Source organism: Rattus norvegicus, chromosome 10 (genome assembly GCF_036323735.1).
Source record: "Rattus norvegicus strain BN/NHsdMcwi chromosome 10, GRCr8, whole genome shotgun sequence".
Lineage (NCBI taxonomy): Eukaryota > Metazoa > Chordata > Mammalia > Rodentia > Muridae > Rattus > Rattus norvegicus.
This window is the reverse complement of record NC_086028.1, coordinates 47,623,278-47,644,532: the sequence shown is the minus strand read 5'-3', so window position 1 is coordinate 47,644,532 and position 21,255 is coordinate 47,623,278. Positions and strand designations below refer to the sequence as shown.

The window sequence follows — 21,255 nt, the reverse complement described above, 5'->3', positions numbered from 1 at the left end:
TAGCTCTTCTTTTGTTAAAGTCTTGGTGATTCAATGTCTATATGGAAACTGGAAATAGCATCATCTCATAGGATGGCTGAGGAAAATGAGTCACTACCACCAGAAGAACAACTCCCTTTTTCCTTGTTTCTCTCATTCTTTTTTTTTTTTTTTTTTTTTTTCCTGGTTCTTTTTTTTTTTTTTTTTTTCCGGAGCTGGGGACCGAACCCAGGGCCTTGCGCTTCCTAGGTAAGCGCTCTACCACTGAGCTAAATCCCCAGCCCCGTTTCTCTCATTCTTAGTTCTTCCTCGTGAACTAAGGATGTAGTTGGGATAAGCTATTTGAACAAGTGCAAGACTTTACTGACTTATTTAGAATGGCCTAGGAGGATTATTAGCCCTGCTCCTTATATAGTCTTCTTTTATTGAAGCCCAGATCAGAAGAAAACCTATTTGAAACCTTCTCTAAAGAAAATTTCTGAAAGGAGAACCAATGCTCTTCTCTACTGCCTGCTCACTGCACTCTCTCTTACACTGCTATGGTTTTCTCTGTACTGTATGTATTTTTGTGAGTCTAGCCTTTAATGGCTCAGCCATCTCTGCAGCCCTTACCACACTATATTAAACATTACCGTTTTTTTGTTTTGTTTTGTTTTTTTTGCTTTTTACTACAACAGTGACCGATTAAAAGTGGCAAGCTGGGGGCTGGAGAGATGGCTCAGTGGTTAAGAGCACTGACTGCTCTTCCAGAGGTCCAGAGTTCAATTCCCAGAAACCACATGGTGGCTCACAACCATCTGTGATGGGATCTGATGCCCTCTTCTGGTGTGTCTGAGGACAGCGACAGTGTGTTCATATAAAATAAATAAATAAATTAAAAAAAATGGCAAGTTGGATTTAGAGGAAATAATTAAAGACAACAGTATACTTAACAGTAACAACTGACTGTTAAGTGAAGGCTTATATCTTTTATTAGGAAAAGATTTTGGGAGGCTGGGTGTCCAGCATGTTTGAGACCTTTGGCTCAATCCTAAGAACTGGAAAAAAAGACAAATTGATTTCTTGCCCCAAGTTTTTAAGTTCTACTGAAAATAATCTAGAAAATATTAAATGTTAATATTAAAGGACATACTGGACTAGTAATATCTTGTAAGCAAATACAGTTTTGATGCAAATCTTGACACAGATTCAATTCTATTATAGTATAAAACATAAGACAAGGGGGCAAGAGAGATGGCTGAGGTTTAGAGCACTCCATGCTCTTCTGGAGGACCCAGAACTCAGTTCCCTGCACTATTCCCCTCCCCACCTCCCCTACCTCCTCTCCCTGGCAGAGTGTCTCTGGCTGGCCTCGAACTCAGAGATTTGCCTGCCTCTGGAATGCTGGGACTAAAGGCATTTGTCACTACTGTCCAGCAAGTTCCAGCATTATCCATTCTTATCAGGGTTCACAACTGGCTATAATTCCTGTCCCAGGGAATCCAACTTCCTATTCCAATCTTTGTGCACACCAGGCATGCATGAACCTCATATTACATGCATACAGGCAAAACACTCATACATATAAATCTAAAAAGAGGGTACTCTTTTCTTGTTTGCAGCCTCTCCACTTTTTGTTTTTTAATGACTTTTCTTTAATAAATCAGCATTAACTGTTTAAAAACCAAAAATAATTCTCCCAAATTCAGTCAACTTTATAATTCAATCCCGATGACAGTGATCTAGAATAAAGTATTGCATAGATATATATTAAGTAAATAGAAAGTGGTGCTTAGGGAAAAGAATGTAGAAATTAGGGGCTGGAGAGAAGGCTCAGCGGTTAAGAGCACTGACTGCTCTTCCAGAGGTCCTGAGTTCAATTCCCAGCATCTACCTGGTGGCTCTTGACCATCTGTAATAAGATCTGCCCTCTTCTTTGTGTCTGAAGACAGGGGCAGTGTACTCATATATAATAAATAAATTTTTAAAAAAAGAATGTAGAAATTATAATTTCTGTGAAAAAATCTATTATTAAAAAACGAATTGGAACAACACACAACCACATAGGAAAAGAGGTCATGAGCAATTTTGAAAATCAGCTTTATTGAGATATACCTTGATATACCATAAAATTCACCCACTGTATGTACACACTTTAAGTTTTGCAGTACTCACCATATTTAAGTATCATGGTTTTCTTGTTTGCTTTTGTCTGTCTGTATCATTATGCAAGACTTACTTTTGAAGAATTCTTTTAATAAAAGCTGGGTGCACATGAACTCTAAAAATTACCTATAAATGTACTTTCTATTTATCTGAGGTTAAAAAAATTTGACATATACATCTTTGTAGTGGAAAATGGATTTCAAAGCAGCAAGAAGGGCTTTTGCTATTATTAGGAAAGAAACCTGGTGGGTTGAGCAGACATCATACAGCTCAGATTGTTTGGTGCACGATTCTATTTGATCCTTCTGGAAATAGATGTTCCTCAGGACAACAGGTCAGGCACAACGGCTCACGCCTGGGAAGCTAGGCTGCGGTGAGACTATTTAAAAAAAAAAAAAGACAAAGCAAAAACAAAACAAAACATCCAGTACAGTCGCAGTTCCCAAAGGAACGTGAAGGTACTGAACGGAACCAATGATGAACAAACACTTTTCTGTTCTACGATTTGGCTAGGGAAGAGTGGAATTCGCTCGGGGTTCCCCAACCTATCTGGGAAGCCGGCTGTTTCTGTCCCCAGTCAGTGAGGAGCCTAGAGAAAGGAGTTACCTACGACAGAAAACCTTTCAGGAAGAAGTCTATTGAGTTCAGTTAGCTCCCTAACCCGGCGACCCTCCTACAGTCTCCTACCTGAGGAGAAGCAGAGCAGGGACACCTGCTGCTTCAGGCGTGCCAAGCCTAGTATCGTGGGAGCAAAGAACATGGCTTCATCGTCCGGGTGCGCGATCACTACAAGGGCCCGGCTTCCGGCTCCCGGTAGGCCCGCCTGCTCCGGAGACCTCATTCGTTCCGCTGAGTTCCAAACCCGGAGGAAGCCCCAAGTCAGGACAGCCACGGCCACACACAAGAGACCCACCACTTCCATGCCGGGTAAGTGGCACTGCGCCTGCGCAGGAAGGAAGGCTGCGGGTGGACTCGGGCTCCCTGCGGGAAAACTGAACCCGCTGAAACTGCGTTCCGTGGCTAAGAGCGCCGAGGCTGGAGAACAAGATTGCTGGCCGGCCGAACGTGGAAACTTCCACCCATACCCCGCCGTATTCTGTGGTGAAGTCCTCCCGAACTTTGCGGTCTGGTGTCTTTCTTACCGTCCAGTGTGCTTAAAAGGAAGCACTTTAGAATTATTTTGCGATAGTGTCTCGCTGCGTGTACCCCCACCCCCGAGCTCACTATAAAGAGACCATACTGGCCTCGAATTTGCAATGATTCCCATTCCCTTGCTTCCCGAGCTGGGATTTCAGGCATATCAGCACGCCGGCCAAAAGGGAAGCATTTTAAGACAAACATCAACGTCCTTCCTTCAACTAATTTTCTAACCCATTTTTTATGACCCCAAACTTCGTATAAACAGCCCGTTATCCGGAAAAAAAAAGTTTTCCAAAGTGGGTCACCGCGTTCTTTCTCAGATGGCGGCTTTACTGGAGAAAAAGTAAGCGACTGGGAGGAAACGTCATTTCACTAGAAGGGTGAGGCCCAGAGTGCGGTCCGGAGGCCCCTAAATACTCTTAAGAGGTAGAGATTAAGGAGACACGCCGCGGAGGAGGCCTCGCCCGCCATTCCGATGGACACTCGGTGTGAAATTAACGTGCATCCCAGCCACGTGGGCTCGGGTTTCTCTCTTCGGCGAGGACCGTGCAGCCGCTTTGGCGGCGCGCAGGGGTCGCAAGGTTAGTCCCGCGCCAAGCGCCTTGTCCTTTCCCACGCCTGAGGGGAAGGCCCCAGGCGCGCGGGAGTGGCAGGCTCGCGGTGACGCTCCAGGCCGAGTACGCGATGGCTGCCGCGGCGGGTCAGGCCCGAGGCAGCGCTGCTGGGGCGGGTGTGAGTGTGAGGGACAACTTGAAAAGAACTGGCGCGGCACCCGCGACCCAGGAAGCGAGGCCGAGGTAAGAGACGCGCTCCGCCCGGGGAGGGAGTCGTCTCCCCAACCCTCCGGAAGGAGGAGGAGCCCGAGTCGGAGCCGCCTCAGCGCGGCCGCCCGGCCTGAGGGGGAGGGAGTGGGGTTGAGGCAAGATGGCGGCTAAGGTGGCGAAGCTGCGGCGGCGGCCGGAGTGAGCGCCCAGCTCGCCGCGCCGAGCGAGGGCCGGGCGTAGGGCCGCGCGCCGGGGCCGCGCCCTGGTCGTCCGGCCGTGGGGCGCGCCGGCTCTCACGCTCCGCCAGCTCCCGGTGAGTAGGCTCGGCTCCTGCAGCCCCGGCCTCCGGGCCCTGTTCGCCCGGGAGATTCGGAGGGCTCCTAGGGCGCCAGCCTCGGATCGGCCGGGCCAGGGGCGTCGCGGACTACGCTGGGTTGGGGCCGGTCCGAGCCGCTGGTCTGTTACTCTCCCCCATCCAAAGGCGAGTCGGGTGCGGCGGGGAGTTCAGGCTAGCCGAATGGAGGCTTCTGGAGTTTGGGGGAAGAATGGCCTTAGGCGGGCGGACATCAGCCCGGGGTATCTGTCCATTGGGGAGGGGGCGTGCGGTGCCTGCGGGACTGGAGGAGTGGGGTGCGGGGATGGAGGGCCTCGGGTGGGGCCGGCGCAGGTGACCCGCCTAGGCCCACTCTGAGGGAGAGTTGGTGGCTGTCTGGCGAGTGTGGAATGGGTTAAGGAGGGTGACAGCGATGGACAAGTGTGTGAAGAGCAAACTAGTTCACCTTTCTAACTGGCCCACTTGAGGTATAATGGCGAAGGGTTGGTAGTGGTGCAGATGCAAAGAGCAGCACCCTCTGCCTCCTGCCGTTTGTTATTGGTGTTTTCTTGTGCCAAGTGGGAGAGTGCACCCTTCCCCCCCTTTTTTGGGGTGGGGGGGAAAGACAACGAAGACCGGAATTTGAGAAAGTACTTGAGAAAGCAACCTTAACGGAAAGGACACTGCGTTCTTAGAATTAGTGTGGACCAAGAATAGTCATGCAAAGAAGTGATAGTTTTGAAAAGTATTTGCCTAATAAATTGCCAGGTTGTATATGCCACAGTGCCTGTTCAACAGAGTTAACGTTGGAGAGTAGCGTTATGGGTAATTTTAATTTTGGGGGTTAGTATATTCACCTGCATGAGATTTGCTTGCTACCCTAATTATCTCCTATTGTATTGAAGTTTACATTCCTTGTGTGCACCTTGGTGAGAGAATGATGGGAGACTGAACATGGCTGTATGCAAAGAGCAACAGGCCTGGGATGTACACATGGTCAGTCATTCATATGTTCAGGGTATCTAGATTAATAGCTGATGGTGATTCTGAGTCACAAGGGCTATCTGGTGGATAAACGAAGAGTTGATGTTTTAAATTAATGTTTGTTTTGAGACCATTTATGTCTGTAGCACTTGCTGGCCGGGTACTCCCTATATAACTCCCTATGTGATGATGCTTGTACCACCACACCTGGAATACTTTATTTAATTTTTAATAGTCTGGGGAAATGTTTTATTATGTCTCCATGCCCCTCATTGAATATGTTAAAATTTAACATAAATTTATTGGATGATCCAGTTCATATTTGTCTGGGCTCAAGTTCTGACTTACTTAGATATGGGTAAAAATTACAGAAGAAATGAAGCTAAGTTACTAGAGAAAAACAGTACTTTTTTCTTCTGTTTTAGTCCAGTGGTTGAATCAGCTTTAATTTCAGCAGTCTGGAGGCAGAAGCAGGCAGATCTCTGTGAGTTTGAGGCCAGGCTGATCTACAGAGTGTGCAGAGTGTGTTCTAGAACAGCCAAGTTTACACAGAGAAACTTTGTTGTGTCAAAAACTGAGAGAGAGAGAGAGAGAGAGAGAGAGAGAGAGCGAGCGCGCACACGTGCTCCAGTGATTGTTTAGTTTATTCTAATATTTATAGCTTCCAGTTGCTTTGTCTTTTAAGTGCACCTGTTAATGAAAATCAAACTGTGTGCATATGTGTGTGTATGTGTGTATATATAAACACATATCTAGAAAGTGATTTCTTGCCATACCAAAACACTTCTTATCTTTTAGCAAAAGCTTACTATATGTTGTAAAACTCCTCCTGGGAGACTGCAACACTGTGAATCGTAATTCTCTCTGCAATTAACTGGTATTTAGAACATGTTTAGAACTTTTCTTTGCTTTAGTTTTTTTTTTATCTATAATATTAGAAAAACCTCTGCTTTCACAGGTTTTGTTGTGAGTCTAGTCTGAGTAAGTAGTTATGAACTGGAATGGGGCTGCAGCCCAGTTGGTAGAGAGCTCAGCTAGTGTGCATGTAGCCCCAGATTTGATTTCCCAGCACCACATAAAAGAAGGCACATGTCCACTCTGTAGTTCAAGGTTGTCTAGAGCTATATATTGAGTTTGAGGGCAATCTGGAATATTCATGACCTTGTTTCAAAAAAAATTATGAAATTGCTTTAAACAGATTAAAAGGATTATGCTTCTATGAGAGTAACGCTTTATCTGCAAATCTCATGGTGTAGTTAGAAGAATGAATATTCACATTACAACTCATCAGAATAGACCCGTTGCTCATGTATTTATATAGCTATGATTATCTCCCATAAGTTTAAAAAAAAGATTATGCTGCCTGGAATGGTAATCTTAACACTACATACATGCAGATTTCTGTGAGTTTGAGGCAAGATTGGTCTACATAGTGAGTTTTAGGCCAGAAAAGGTTTATATTTAGAGAGATTGTGTCTCAAAGAAGGAAGAGGAGGAAAAAGGAATAGATAATATATAATTTTAACTGAGCATCTTGTATTAAAAAAAAAAAAACAGGGGTTGGGGATTTAGCTCAGTGGTAGAGCACTTGCCTAGGAAGCGCAAGGCCCTGGGTTCGGTCCCCAGCTCCGGAAAAAAAGAACCAAAAAAAACCCAAAAAACAAAAAAAACAAAAAAAACCCATGGGACTGGATAGATGATTGCATGGTTAAGAGCACGTTTTTGTGTTTGCAGGCAACCCAGGCTTGGTTCCGAGCACTTACATAAGGCAGCTCACGGCTGTAATTCCAGTTCTAGAGGATCTGATGCTCTGGTCCTCCAAGGCACACATGTGGTGCACATATATACCTGTAGGTAAACACTTAATACACATAAAATAAGAATGAACAAATACATAATGAACTGAAAATGTTGGATTGTCTGCAAGATGAAGAAAAATAAAATGCTGGAAGATAACGTCTTTGGATTGAATTGAATTGTATAGTTTTTTCCAGGCCTGGCAAATTCAGGTCACTCTAGTTTTTTTTTTTTTTTTCCTTTCTTTTTTTTCCGGAGCTGGGGATCGAACCCAGGGCCTTGCACTCGCTAGGCAAGCGCTCTACCGCTGAGCTAAATCCCCAACCCCTTCACTCCAGTTTTTTATAGCATTTATTTACTCATTTTTGTGAAATGATGAATTCTTTGCCATTGTCACTTGTTTTAGAAATCAAAGGCCTTTGTTTAGGCCAGAGATTGATGTAGTTGAATATCAGGCTATTATTTTTTTAGATCTCCTTTCCCTTCCTTCCCCCCTCCTCTGTTTTATTACTCATTTTTAATTATATCTTTTAATCTATTTCAGTTGTATTTTCATATTTTTATTGGTTCTGGAGATGGTACTGTTCTTACTTTAGTTACCTCCCATCTTTTCTTTTTTAATTTATTTAAAAAACATTTATGCTGGGTGATGACCGCTCAGGCCTTTTTAATTCCAGCACTTTGGAGGCAGAGACACGTGGGTCTCTGTGAGTTTGAAGCCAGCCTGGTCTACAAAGGAAGCTAAGGTTACACAGAGAAATCATGTCTGGAAAAACAGAACAGAACGTGTATTTACTGTGAGCGTGTATGTCCGTGGCGTGTCTGGGGAAGTGAAGGACAGCTGTCAGCGTTGGTTCAAGCACCTGGTGGCAGCCTTGGTGGCAGTGCTTTCAGCTGCTAGGTCATCTTGCCAGCTGTAGCCTGACTTGAGATGGTGTATGTTGTCCAAGCTGACTTCTGCCTAGACCTGAACTCAGGTGATTCCTACTTTCAGCTACTGAGCTGAAAGTGCAGCTGGCTTCATCTGTTCTTTTAGTTCACACGTAGTTTACTAGACCATGGTGTAAAAGCAAGTAATGAAAGTAATAAAGGTTGATCAGAAGTACTATGGACAGACTTATTTAAAGGTCACAGATGTGTATATTTTCAGTTAATCTGTTGTCTTAGCTAGTATGAAGTACTTTTTATGTTAAATGCTATAAAGGCATAAACACGAGCTTTTAGTTTAAATATTTTTTTAAGTTTTAAAGATTTTTTTTTTTTTTTTTGGTTCTTTTTTTTTTCGGAGCTGGGGACCGAACCCAGGGCCTTGCGCTTCCTAGGCAAGCATTCTACCACTGACCTAAATCCCCAACCCCCTTTTTTAAGTTTTAAGTGAATTATAGATACAAGTAACTTAGTTGTCAGCATAATTGGTTGATGTTTTGTTTTGTATTTGAGGATACAAAAAGTAATTTTAATGGTTAAGACGGTGTTCCTTTCTCTATCAGGCCTCCTTAGGGATGTTGAAAAACTATGAAAATCACTGCAGTGTAGCAGCAACTATGTGCACCGTCTGTTTTTATTTTGGTATTTTTTGTGGTCTTTTTTTTTTTTTTCTTGAACATTTATTATATTCTTGAGCCATTTTTGCTACCCTAGGAGCTCCTGTGGTCACAAAGTCACTTGGATAACTTTCATCCCAGCACTTGGGAGGCGGAGGCAGATGGATCTCTGAGTTAGAGGCTAGCCTGGTCTACATTGTGAGTTCCAGAGCAGCAGAGAAATCCTGTCTTGAAAAACCTTAAGAAAGAAAGAAAGAGGGGCTGGGGATTTAGCTCAGTGGTAGAGCGCTTACCTAGGAAGCGCAAGGCCCTGGGTTCGGTCCCCAGCTCCGAAAAAAAGAACCAAAAAAAAAAAAAAAAAAAAGAAAGAGAGAGAGAAAGAAAGAGAGAAGGTTACTTGAATAGTCTTCAGATACAACCTGTCCGTCCACCCACTTGCTTTGAAAGTCAGAGACATAGCAAACACATTGTATGTCTGTGCAGTTCTTCAGCTTAATTCCATATTGCTGTTAACTTTTCATCTAGCCATGGTCTCAAAGGTAAAATAAATTGGTTAAAATAAATAACTTACAATTTGTAGAATTCTAGAATGTGCAACCATATATAGATGTAGTCTTGTTTTATATTTGAATATTTTGAGGGTGTGAATAGCTGAGAATGAAATGATCTGCCCAAGTTGTTGCTATTGGGCAGAAACAAAAGCCACATTTCTGACATCTAGTGTGGTGTTCATTATATATTCCATATTATACATGGAACAGATGAGTTTGATGGTGGATTTTTACTTAAAGGATTGACTAGAAAAGGAGTGATCACTTGGACGTTCAGTGTAGGTATTGAGTTTAAAATACTTTATTTCTGTAATGAATATACAGTTTGAAGAAAATGCTACTGATATGTTTGTCACTGGGCATTATTTAGTTTGCTTATGTTTCTCTCTGTTTTGATGAACATTTTATTTCATTTTTTTAGTTACTTGAAACAGTTTCAATGTACAGTTTTGACTGTACTGGGACTCAGAGACCAGGCTGGCTTCAGACTCAGAGATCCATCTGCCTCTGCTTCTCCTTCCAGAGTGCTAGGATTAAAGGTATACATCACCACTGCTCAGCTTGATGAACATTTTAAATAAATAGATTTTTTTAGGTTATATTGACCTAGTTACATTTAATGGCATTTAAGTATTATAGTGGTGGAAATTTTATTATAAGTAATTTGCTCTTTCTCTTACTCTGATTTCTAGATATAAAAGACAATTTGTATTTATTTTAAAATTTTAATTTGATTTTTGTGTGTGCGTGTATGGATCTTTTGCCTGTATATATGTCTGTTTTCCACATGCATTTTGGTGCTTATTGGAGACCAGAAAAGGCCATTGGCCCCCCTGAGTCTGGAGTTACAGGGGCCTGTGAGTTACCATGTAGGTATTGGGAATTAAGCCTGGGTTGTCTGGAAGCAGAAACCACAGCCGTCTCTCCAGCCCCCATTCTGTTCTAAACAATGTTTTAAGCAGCATCTTGCTGACCAGGCTGGTTTCAAGCTTTGGATCCTTTTGCCTCGGCTCCCTTCCTGTTGTAGTTGCACTGGACCCAGCTTATTGTACAATGAGAAGTCCATTTGTAGGCAGTTTGTTGGCTGTAGTTTCCCATCTACCACATCCCAGTGCTGGCATGTGGGGCAAATCTCCTACCACTAAGCAGTGTCCTTAACCCTGTAATATTAATTATCTAAAAATACTCATGCCATAGAATTTATTTTAAAGGAAAAGCTGTATTATTCATTCATTCATATCCTCTACTCCTCACTTCCTAATTCTGGCCATCCTGGAGTTTCACAATGTAGACCAGGCTGACCCCAAACACATAGAGATCCTTCTGCGTCTCCCTCCAGAGTGCTACGATGCTTGGCTGTGTTACTCTACTATAGTCCATAATTTTTACAAGTGATAGTGAGGCATGGCATACTTGCCTATTTATATACATCTGAGCTAGTAAGTCTACCCATTTTGCATTTTATTATGAGTTTTCCAGATTGGATGTGGTGGTTCCTGCCTATAATCCTGTGGAAGCACAGGCAGCAGGATTACAGCAGATTGAAGGTAGTCTGTTACACATAATAAGTTCTAGGCCAGGTAGAACTATGTACTGAGCAAGACCTGCCTCAACCTGTCTCCCCTCACTGCCCCAAAAAAGAGGTTTATTTAAACTGCCCTCTTTTGTGGATTGTTCTTTTTCCACATTGCTCTCCCAAACCTTATTATATGAACTTTTTTTTTCAGTGATTTAATGTTTCATTTCAACCAGGAGGTCTTCTTCCTATTTCCTTTTCTCTAAAGTATATATTTTTGTTCTTAATATGTCTCTAAAGTATTTTTTTTTCTTTTTTTTTTTTTTTTTTTTTGGTTCTTTTTTTCGGAGCTGGGGACTGAACCCAGGGCTTTGCGCTTCCTAGGTAAGCGCTCTAACCACTGAGCTAAATCCCCAGCCCCGTATTTTTTTTTTCTTTTTGGTTACTGAGTTTGTTTATTTTTGAGATAGGGTCTTGAAGGGTTGATTTGGGCTTATTCTGGAGTTCAGGTTCTTTTTGATAATGTAGTGCTAGGATTGCAGGCATGAACTTCCATGCCTGGCTAGGAGTTGCTGATGGATTCAGAGTGTGAATACTCAATCAAGTGCATGTCCATTGGGTGTCCTTTAAAGTGTAAGGCCCTTGTAAGCCTGTGTACATCTAAGTTTAATAGAATTGCGTTTCTCTTTACCTCATCCCTGGAGTAGGGGATGTTTGTTGAGTACATAAAAAACAAGAACCTGTGAGCTAGCTTTAGTGTGTTTGCTATAGAAGAGGTCTACTATAGTGTATGGCAATTACTGTTGAATAGTTTTTGAAAATGAAAAAAGAAGTGTACTCACATTATTGAGATAGCAGTGAATTATCAAAGCACTTCTTTTAGAAAAAAAATCCTGCCAGTTTATTGGGATTTTTGTGAGGATGGGAAAGTAGACATGGAGATTGATTTGTCCATGATGGCATTTTAGTTCCAGGTACTGTTGGATGTGAAAAAATTTTTTTTAAGATTTATTTTATTTATGAGTACACTGTAGCTATCTTCAGATACACCAGAAGAGGGCATCGGATCCCATTACAGAAGGTTGTAATCCACCATGTGGTTGCTGGGATTTGAACTCAGGACCTCTGGAAGAGCAGTCGGTGTTCTTAACCACTGAGCCATCTCTCCAGCCTGCATGTAAGAATATTTTTAACAAGCATGCAGGAAAAGAGGTTTGGGAGTAATTTCTGTGCTAGAAAAAGTATATCAATTAGAAATTTGGAGTGTTTGGTTTATAAGATGTGATATAATATAGAAATAAATTCTTAAGTAGTTTATTCTGAAACAAAGGGAAACGTCAAGGCTACCAAATGATTTTTATTTCTCCTTCTACTTGTGTACCTGAAATGTACACTTCTTGCCTCCCTCCCTCTCTCTTTCCCCTTCTCTCTCTTCCTCTCTCTCCCTCTCTCTCCTCCTCTCCCCTTTTCCTCTTCGCCCTCCCCCCCTCCCCGTGTGTGTGTGTGTGTGTGTGTGTGTGTGTGTGTGTGTGTGTGTGTGTGTAGGCTTGACTGCCCGCCCATCTGCCCAGGATGCCAGTATAGGAATGAAATGGAACCCAGGACCTTGCTCACAGTAGGCAAGTGTTGTACCACTGATGTAGCCTCAGTTCTAGAATATATTGTGCATTTTTGTTTGTTTTGTTTTTTTGAGGCAAGGATTTGCTATGTTGCCCAGGCTAACCTTGAACTTCTGAGTTGAAATAATCTTGTCTCAGCCTCCTGAATGACTGTGACTTGAGGCATACACTATAATGCCAGGTTTGGCTCTTAGATTGTTATAAGGATATCATTATGCTTGTGGACTGCCCTTTTCCTTGTGTTAAACTGTTGAGATTTTTGCTCATCCGTAGTTCAGATTCAAAACAATCTGGTTTTAGGCAGTTTATACCTCTTGGCAATAACATAGATATCATAGTTTTGAACATGTTTGAAATAGTAATCATCCATACACATCATAGGCATCACACAAAAATAAACATATTTTACAGTAATGGGAATTTAAATATCTTTAAACAGGGATTCAAAGACATGATTATTATTCAAACATGTTTGAGACTTTGATTTGTCTAATTACTTTCTCTTGATGTATATATTACAGTTTTACATTCCTTTATGATTTTAGCATTGGTAGGGGTTGATCACTAGTTCTTGTTCTATTTACTTCAGACTTTGTTTCGGGTCTGTGAATTCTTTCGGTGAATTTTATGGAGTTCAAAAAAAAATCATGGGGTTGAGAAAGATTGTTTTGTGGGTAAGTGTGCTCGGACCCAAGTCTGAGTTCCCAAGTTCAGATCTGTAGTACTTTTAGAAACTGGGAAACCCTAGCAATTGTAACCCCAGCACTGGGGGCAGGGAGACATCAATTTTCACAAAATTAATTCTTATGGTTTTAGTATTCTCACTCAATATTTAGTATTTACAATAAAAACTTGAGTAAGGTGTTCCCCAACCCATGATTCCCAGATTACAGGCTGGGATTAAAAACATGTGCCACCACGGTGTGCTTTGATCCCTTTTTTAAAATAAATTTTTTAAATAAAAGATTATAATTTTTAAATTTTTAAAAAATTTTATGTACACTGGTGTTTTGCTTGCCTTTATGCCTGTATGAGGGCATTGGGTCTTCTGGAACTGGAGTTACAGACAGGTGTGTGCTGGGAATTAAACCTAGGTCCTCTGGAAGAGCCACCAGTGGTTTGTTTGTTTTTGTTTTGTTTTGTTTTGTTTTAATTTCTGAGGACTAGTTACACAGTAGTCAGGTTCACAGTAACTGTTTAATGCTGCTGTTTTGTGACTCTTCTCACTTCATGAATAAAGGAGCTCCATTTTTTAATTCATGAATTCTTTTTTGAATGCTTACTGTAAGGCCACCAATTCCTTATGTCCTTATGAAAGCTTTTCTTTGAGTAACCTACTTCCTGGAGTTTGGGGTAATTCAACTTGGTATTCTGTTTTGTTTTCATTTGTCTTATCAGTCTTGTCTTTCCTTCTCTTCTCTTTTGCGTGTATATGTGTGTGCCTGAGTATGTGTGTGCATCATAGTGCGTGCAAAAGCTTACAGGAGGCAATGAGTTTCCTGGAACTGGACTTACAGGAGTTTGTGATCCACCATTTGGTTGCTTGAGGCGAGCCCTGGTTTTTTGCAAGAGCAATACATACTCTAACTGCATACATACTCTAACTACATACATACTCTAACTGCATACATACTCTAACTGCGTACATACTCTGACTGCTGCGTACATACTCCTCTGACTGCGTACATACTCTAACTGCGTACATACTCTAACTGCAGAGCTGTTTCTTTATCCCCTGTGGCTTTGTTGTTTATTTGAAAGAAATGTTTATTTACTTTGTGTGTTTGTGTGTGTGTCTTTGCAACTTTCTATCATGTGTGTCCCAGGATATAACTTAGGACACCTGGCTTAGCAAGTACTGGCAAGCCATCTAGCTGGTCTCATTTGTTTGTCTTCTAAGTAAGACATTAAACTGTCATAAAGGGTATGTCATGTGTGGCTTTTTTTTTTTTTTGTTTCTTTTTTTGAGACAGAATTTCTCTTTGTAGCAATCGTGACTGACCTGGAACTCACTCTGTGAACCAGGCTGGCTTTGAATTTTTTGCCTCTTAAGTGCTTGGATTAAAGGCATGTGCCACCACTGCCTGGCTTGTTTTTGTTTTTTGTTTTTTGTTTTTTAACATTTTAAGTAATGCTTTATATTATAAGAAAAAAATTTATTCTAGTATTATACATATTATAGAATTTAGTTACATGATTTCTAGTTTTATTCTCTTCTGGAAGCGAGACTTGCAAATAATTGACTTTCCTTAAACCTTTCCAGTCTGGAGAGCTTTAGTTTGTTAGTTTGAAGTTGGTTCTTAGCTTCCCTAACAGTCTTTAGAGGTTAGGCTAGACCCTGGGGCCTCTCTGTCGGAATCAGTAAAACCTCAATAGTTTGCTGTAATTCTCAGTTAAAAATTGAACTGTAGGGGTTGGAGAGATGACGCAGCGGTAAGAGTACCTAGTGCTCTTGTAGCGGACTTGGCTTTGAGTCCTAGCACCCACATGGCGGATTGCAACCACCTGTAGCTCCATTTTCCAGGGAATCTGATGCCTTTTTCTGATTTCCACTGGCACCAGACATGCATGTGCTCGTATAGATATGCATGTACTCATACATAGATAGATAGATAGATAGATAGATAGATACATACATACATACATACATACATACATATGTGTAGACAAAACATTCAGAGACATAAAATAGAACAATCTAAAAAATTAAAAATAGAACTGTATTTACATTGGTGAAATGTGGTCTAACTTTTCATTGGTAGAGTCATTCTTGCTTCTCTAAAGAGTCATCTGAAGACTTGCCACAGAGAAGTATATTTTTAGATATTTTTCCAAGATAGCGTAGGCCACCTTGAAAACCTGTCCAAGTACATTTTGGTTATGCAAAGACTATAGGCTAAAAGCCAGGAGTTCCTGGTGAGTGGAGGATTAGCCTTTTATTTTTAGCAGATTGTATTTGAAATTTTGTTGTTTCAGGGTCTGTGTGTGTGTTATGAGAAGATTCAAACAGGTATCTAGTATCTAAGTAGAATTTCATTTTGCCATTTTTGTTGTTTTTATTTTGAGACAGGGTCTCACTATATACCCCTGGCTGTCCTGACACTCACTGTGTAGACCAGGTTGGCCTCAACTTAACAGAGATCCACCTGGCTCTGCCTCCCTCACACTAGGATTAAAGGTTTGCCACCACTACCCGGCTCCTCTTGCCGTATTTTATCCTGATTGTATAGCATAAGAGTCTGGTTTTTTCTGTCTGTGGCATCCAGAGATGTGTTCTCTCATAACAGCGACATCTAGCTTTAACATTTTCAGTCTAAAGCATTATATGTGTCAAAATTTATATGTGACAGTTGCTTATAAAATCTTGGTTTCTTTATAACTTTTAATTTTGGAGAGACAGGGTCTCATGTAGCTCTCACTGGCCTCTGAGGTACTGAAACAGTAAAGCTAGCTAGGTCTTTCTGCCTCCACCTTTTGAGTGCTGGAACTACAAGGGTACACCTTGACACCTGTCTTGACCAAGTTTCTTAAAGAGTTCACAGAGCTTTTACATTTCATGAGTTAAGGATACTAATCCTGAGTTTCTGAGTTTTGTTCCCAAGAACTGAACTTCTAGCTCATGGGATGCCTTAGCAGGTAAAGGCATTTGCCACTAGGCCTGAAAACATGAGTTCAATCCCCAGAGCCAAGTGGTGGAAGGAGAGAACCAATCCTACAAGGTGTCCTCTGCCACTCCTCCCCCCAAGCATACATGCATGCACACTTAAATAAGTAAATGTAAAAGTAATTTTTAAAAAAGAACTCAATTTACAGTTTGACATTGGCATTGAAAATGCCATCTTTCCTTTCAGCTCTAGCTTTAAATTGGGTTGTTTTTATTTTATTTGGTTTTAAATTGCAGTGTATTTTGTAGAGGTATCTAGACGCCCCAGGACCAGAGTGGGTAGTGGAGGAGAAAACAGATGTTAGAAGACCTGAACAAAGAGTCTAGATTGGCACATTCTTATTGAATCAGTGGGTTTACCTTTGTATCTTAGCTTTGTGTATAAGATGTTCGAGAGAAGTGCCCTGGTTAGGAAACAGTAGGTCTGAACTTGCTGTTTGTGTTATGGATGAGCTGAGGGTGAGGTCATAGAAAATCTCCAGGCTGTAGTTACATGAGATTGGAACCTACAAATTTGTATGCCACTAAGGGTGATTTTGCTACATACTGGCTCTTATGTTGGAACAGTTTATTTTATTTCTGAGATATCAAAGTCAAACTTCACTAAAATTATTCCTCAGAACCTAGGATATTCTGAATTATTACTGATAAAAGAGGAAAACAGATAAATCACTCAATTTATAATGATATTGAATGCAGGTGACAGATGGTGGACATTAGACTGCAAACGAAGACAAGAAAACAGCCCTTTACCTTATACCACATGGATTCCTCTCATTTCTATTCTTTGCTCTTTGTCATTTGTACGCAGCCCAGGGTGGTCTTGAACTCATGATCCTCTTGCCTCATCCTCTCTAAACCTTCAGAAAATATTCCTGAGCATTCATATATAAGAGCAGGATACAGCATAGTGTATATGTGGTATGCTATCATTATGTAATTGTGTTCAAATGTGCATAGTGTTTTAAAAGGACACTCTGCTGCTTTGGTTGCTTTCTGGGATGACAGCCTGGTAGGGCATGGAGGACAAGGATGTGAAATAAATTTTTAAATTTTGTAATCTTGGTACTTTTAAAAACTTCTGATTCAGACCTATTTTACTTATTTCTAAAAACAAACTCATAACCCTCTGCCTCCACCGAACACCCCACTAATGTTGACTTTTTAAACCCTTCTATCCAAGGAAATGCAGGTACATAGATGAGGGCATGGGCCTAAGTGGGTTGAATGTCTGTTTCTGCACTTGATGTTAGCCAAAAGGCGAGACATGATTAAGCTTCTGCTAGAAATCTACAGAGCATTGTAGAGTACACCAGTCTCTCCTGTTCTTGCCACTAATACTGATAATGGAAAAGCTGCTAAATTCTGTTCCTCAGACCTATTAAGTTAGTTGGATGATCTCAAAACCTTTGCTGACTTGTGTGCCTTGTGTCTTGGAGGAAGCGGACAGAGGCAACAGCTCATCAGTGTCCTGTACAACAGAAGTGAAATGAGTTGTAGGGGTAGGATGGCCCTATAAAGTACACACCCCTTACAGTCACACAGGTTATTTTTAAAGTTTTTTTCTCAAAATTGTTTCAAGTTAGATTGAATGTCATGTCTGGAAAATTTTATTTTCTAATCCTTATTGAGTAAAGACTGAAAAAAAAACGATGACCTAATTGCCCCCAATCTGCCCACTGATCCCCTCTTCCTCAGTACTTTTGCCTAGCAGGTGCGAAACCCTGGATGTGATTCCATGCGTGAAGGGGAACAATAACAAAGCTAGAGTAGAAACTATTGGGCTGGGGAAACACATCAGTTGGTAGAGTGCCTGCCTAGCCCTGGGGAGGTGGAGCCAGGAACAGAGGGCCTAGGTCATCTCCAGATATCAACTAGCTCAGGACTGTCTACAGGAGACCCTGTCTTACCTTAAAAATGGAAGCTAGTGTGGGTCCCAAAATACTAAGTGTGGAGTGGGATAATGGATATGTTTGTGTTGTGTGTGTGTGTGTGTGTGTGTGTGTGTGTATACATATGTATATATATTTAACCTTGATATAATTTTGTCCCCAAAATTAGTATGTATATACATATAAAATCTTTGTCATGAAAATCTTACATACTTTTGTTACTCAAGTAGGATTTCTATATACATGTTCTACATGTACCTTTTTTCACCATTTATAAAATATTTTAGTTATGTTTATAAAATATTCCTTTTTTTTTTTTTTTTTCTTTTCGGAGCTGGGGACCGAACCCAGGGCCTTGCGGTTGCTAGGCAAGCGCTCTACCACTGAGCTAAATCCCCAACCCCTATAAAATATTCCTATCTTTTCATTTTTTGTTTTGTTTTTCAAGACCTAGAACTTGTTCTGTAGACCAGGCTGGCCTCAAATTCACAGAGATCTGCCTGCTTCTGCCTCTTGGGTGCTGTGATTTATGTCGTGTGCTGCTGCTGCTGCTGCTGCCACCACCTGGCTAGTCCTCCTATCTTAATTCTTCCCATTCTTGGAGCATAAACCTGCAGTTATGCTCTAGGATTGAATATCCAGTAGTAGAAAGATAAAGATATCTCATTTCCCTTTAGTTACTATATGAATTCAATATTTAGATTCTTTTAGAGGGTTTTTCTTTTCTTTGAGGCACAGTCTTGCTAATTATTGCTCAAGCTGGTCTTGAAATTGTTTATATCCTAGACAGGCCTCTTGCCTCTCAGCCTCCTGAGGAGTTGGGATTATAAGCCTGTGCTACAAGGCCTGGCTTCATCCAGAGATTATGTTGGGCTTTTTCTGGGCTACTTTATTGAGTTCTTCTATCTACTACCCTTCCAAACCTCATTTCACCTTAATCCCTTCCAATTCCCCAACACTAGGTAGGAGAGAAGGGAAGGGGAAAATGGGGTATAGATCTCTGTAGACTACTTTCTGCTGATTAGGGATATGGGACTCTGCAAATCCAATCTCTGTCATCAGGATATCTCTAACCTTCAGTTCAACAATCTAGGAGGAGGAGCAGTTGCCTCAGGCTCTTTCAGGGCTCTTACATTTTATACCCTCTTAGTCCCCAGATTTCCAAACATAAACTATCTGCAGCTGGCAAAAATCACACCTCTCGGGGACTGGAGAGATGGCTCAGCGGTTAAGAGCACTGGCTGCTCTTCCAGAGGTCCTGAGTTCAAATCCCAGCAACCACATGGTGGCTCACAACCATCTGTAATGAAACCTGATGCCCTCTTCTGGTGTGTCTGAAGCTACAGTGTACTCAAATACATAAAATAAATAAATATATTAAAAAAAAAATCACACCTCTCCTAGAGGATGAGACAGTCATAGTTACCGGCTGTGGACAGTCTGAAGCAGCCCCATATTTCTTGGCTGGGATTAAAACAAAAACATCCACATAATATAACTGAGATTTTAAAGAAACTGAAATTCTCACTACAATTTTCATTGCACTCCTGAGTGAAAGACACAGCGTGTCATATGCAAACGGCAAGTCTTTAAGAGAGAAGCAGCTGCAAGCGCAGGGAAGGGAAACTTGTATGGGACATAAAGAGATCACCACACTGTCCTGTTTCAGAGTGTCGGGCTAGTGAAGATGTCTTAGGCTGGGCACTTGAGTTTGACCTCTGCAACCTGTGCAGAGGCAGAAGGAGAGAGCTTACTCCCAGAGTCATTCTCTTGACAGTCACCACTGCACTGTGTTGTGTGTGTATACAGGGTGTACAAATAATAAAAGTTTTTTTTTTTTTTTTTCCGGAGCTTGGGACCGAACCCAGGGCCTTGCGCTTCCTAGGTAAGCACTCTACCACTGAGCTAAATCCCCAACCCAAAAGTTTTTTTTTAATTGTAAAAAAATGACACGATACAGGAAAAGACCAAATAGTGAGCAGGATGATCATACTTGGTAATATAAATGACTTTCATTATATATTGCTTCACTCTCATTAAAAATGTACTGAGAGGGGCTGGAGAGGTTGCTTAGGAGTCAAGAGTGCTTGGTGCTCTTGTAGAGGACCCAGGTTTAGTTCTTAGCACCCACATGGTGGTTCACAACCATATATAACCCCAGTTCCAGGTATTTCAGCACTCCACTCTGACCTTCTCCTCTTGCATATTCTGGACATAAATACATTTAGGTTAAATAAATTAATGAAATAAGTAAATGAAGTAAAATAAATGTGCATAGAGCAGTATAACCCATGGTTGTCTATATATTGTTGGTGTTCAAGAGAACAGCAGTATTTTATTTTACTTGTTTTGGCTTTAAAAACTGGTTTTAAACATTTCTCTCTCTCTCTCTCTCTCTCTCTCTCTGTGTGTGTGTGTGTGTACTGTGTTGTACGTGTAAGTACGTACATGTGCTATAGTGTACCTCTGATGGTAAGATGAAGCCAGTTCTTTCCTTCTACCATATGGGTTCTGGGATGGAACATAGGTTGCCATGCTTGGCTACAGATGCTGTTATCTACTGAGTCATCTTTCCAGCTCATCTTTTTTGAAAAAAAAAATAATGTTACAGATTGTTATCCTTCTTGGGATGTTATTATCACCGAATAGGTGCTTTCTACAGTATATGTGTATTCTAAATTATAAGTATTTCGTTTGTAATATATGCTAACACTTTTGAGTTCTATTTTGAAACGTAGCTGTAGCTGTTATAACTCCTGTACAGTTCTTTGTTATATAAATGTACTATAGGTTATGGACTGGAGTTGAGCGTGTCTGTAATTTGTCTTATTGTAGTGTTGTAGTAAACACCTTTTGAATGTCAATGTGTGCTATTTCAGGATCTCCAGAATATTCACTTAATTATTGAAGAGTAATAAAGTTGGTTTTTTTTTTTCACCAAGTGGATAAATTGAATGAATGGAAATATGCAGCTGTGGGGGTGGGGGTAGGGGGAGTGTGGAGTGCGCAGGGAACCTCTAGAAAGTCCCAGAGACCTGGGATGTGAGAGACTTCCAGGACTCAACAGGGATGAGCTTAGCTGAAATGCTCAACAGTAGGGAGAGGGAACCTGAAGAGTCCATCTCCAGTAGATAAACAGGGCCTCCAGTGGAAGGATGGGACCACCCACCCATCTTCAAAAGTTTTGATCCAGAATTGTTCCTGTCTAAAGGAAATACAGGGGCAAAAATGGATAAGAGACTGGAGGAAAGGCTATCCGGTGACTGACCCAACTTGGGGTTCATCCCATGTGCAGGCACCATAGTCATAAACACTATGACTGATGCTATGTTGCGCTTGTAGATGAA

General features: G+C 41.3%; 2 protein-coding genes across 52 annotated transcripts in view; one reads left to right on the top strand and one right to left on the bottom strand.

Annotated features, from left to right (window-relative positions):
* The window catches only part of Pigl (phosphatidylinositol glycan anchor biosynthesis, class L), a 57,723-nt gene extending 54,668 nt beyond the window's left edge, over positions 1 to 3,055 (bottom strand). The window contains exon 1 of the mRNA NM_138901.2: positions 2,812 to 3,055. Within this exon, the coding sequence (NP_620256.1) occupies positions 2,812 to 3,046 (235 nt within the window). The 5' untranslated portion in view covers positions 3,047 to 3,055. The remainder of the gene's footprint in view (positions 1 to 2,811) is intronic.
* Ncor1 (nuclear receptor co-repressor 1) overlaps positions 2,921 to 21,255 on the top strand; it is a 142,761-nt gene continuing 124,426 nt past the window's right edge. For 42 of the 51 annotated variants that reach the window (XM_039086704.2, XM_039086699.2, XM_039086706.2 and 39 more), the window contains exon 1: positions 4,205 to 4,341. The gene's annotated coding sequence lies outside the window, so the exon portion shown is untranslated. Of the gene's footprint in view, positions 3,052 to 3,708; positions 3,846 to 3,925; positions 4,062 to 4,182; positions 4,342 to 21,255 lie in introns of those variants that run through there. The other 9 variants (XM_063269693.1, XM_063269691.1, XM_063269689.1 and 6 more) reach the window with 4 other exon arrangements.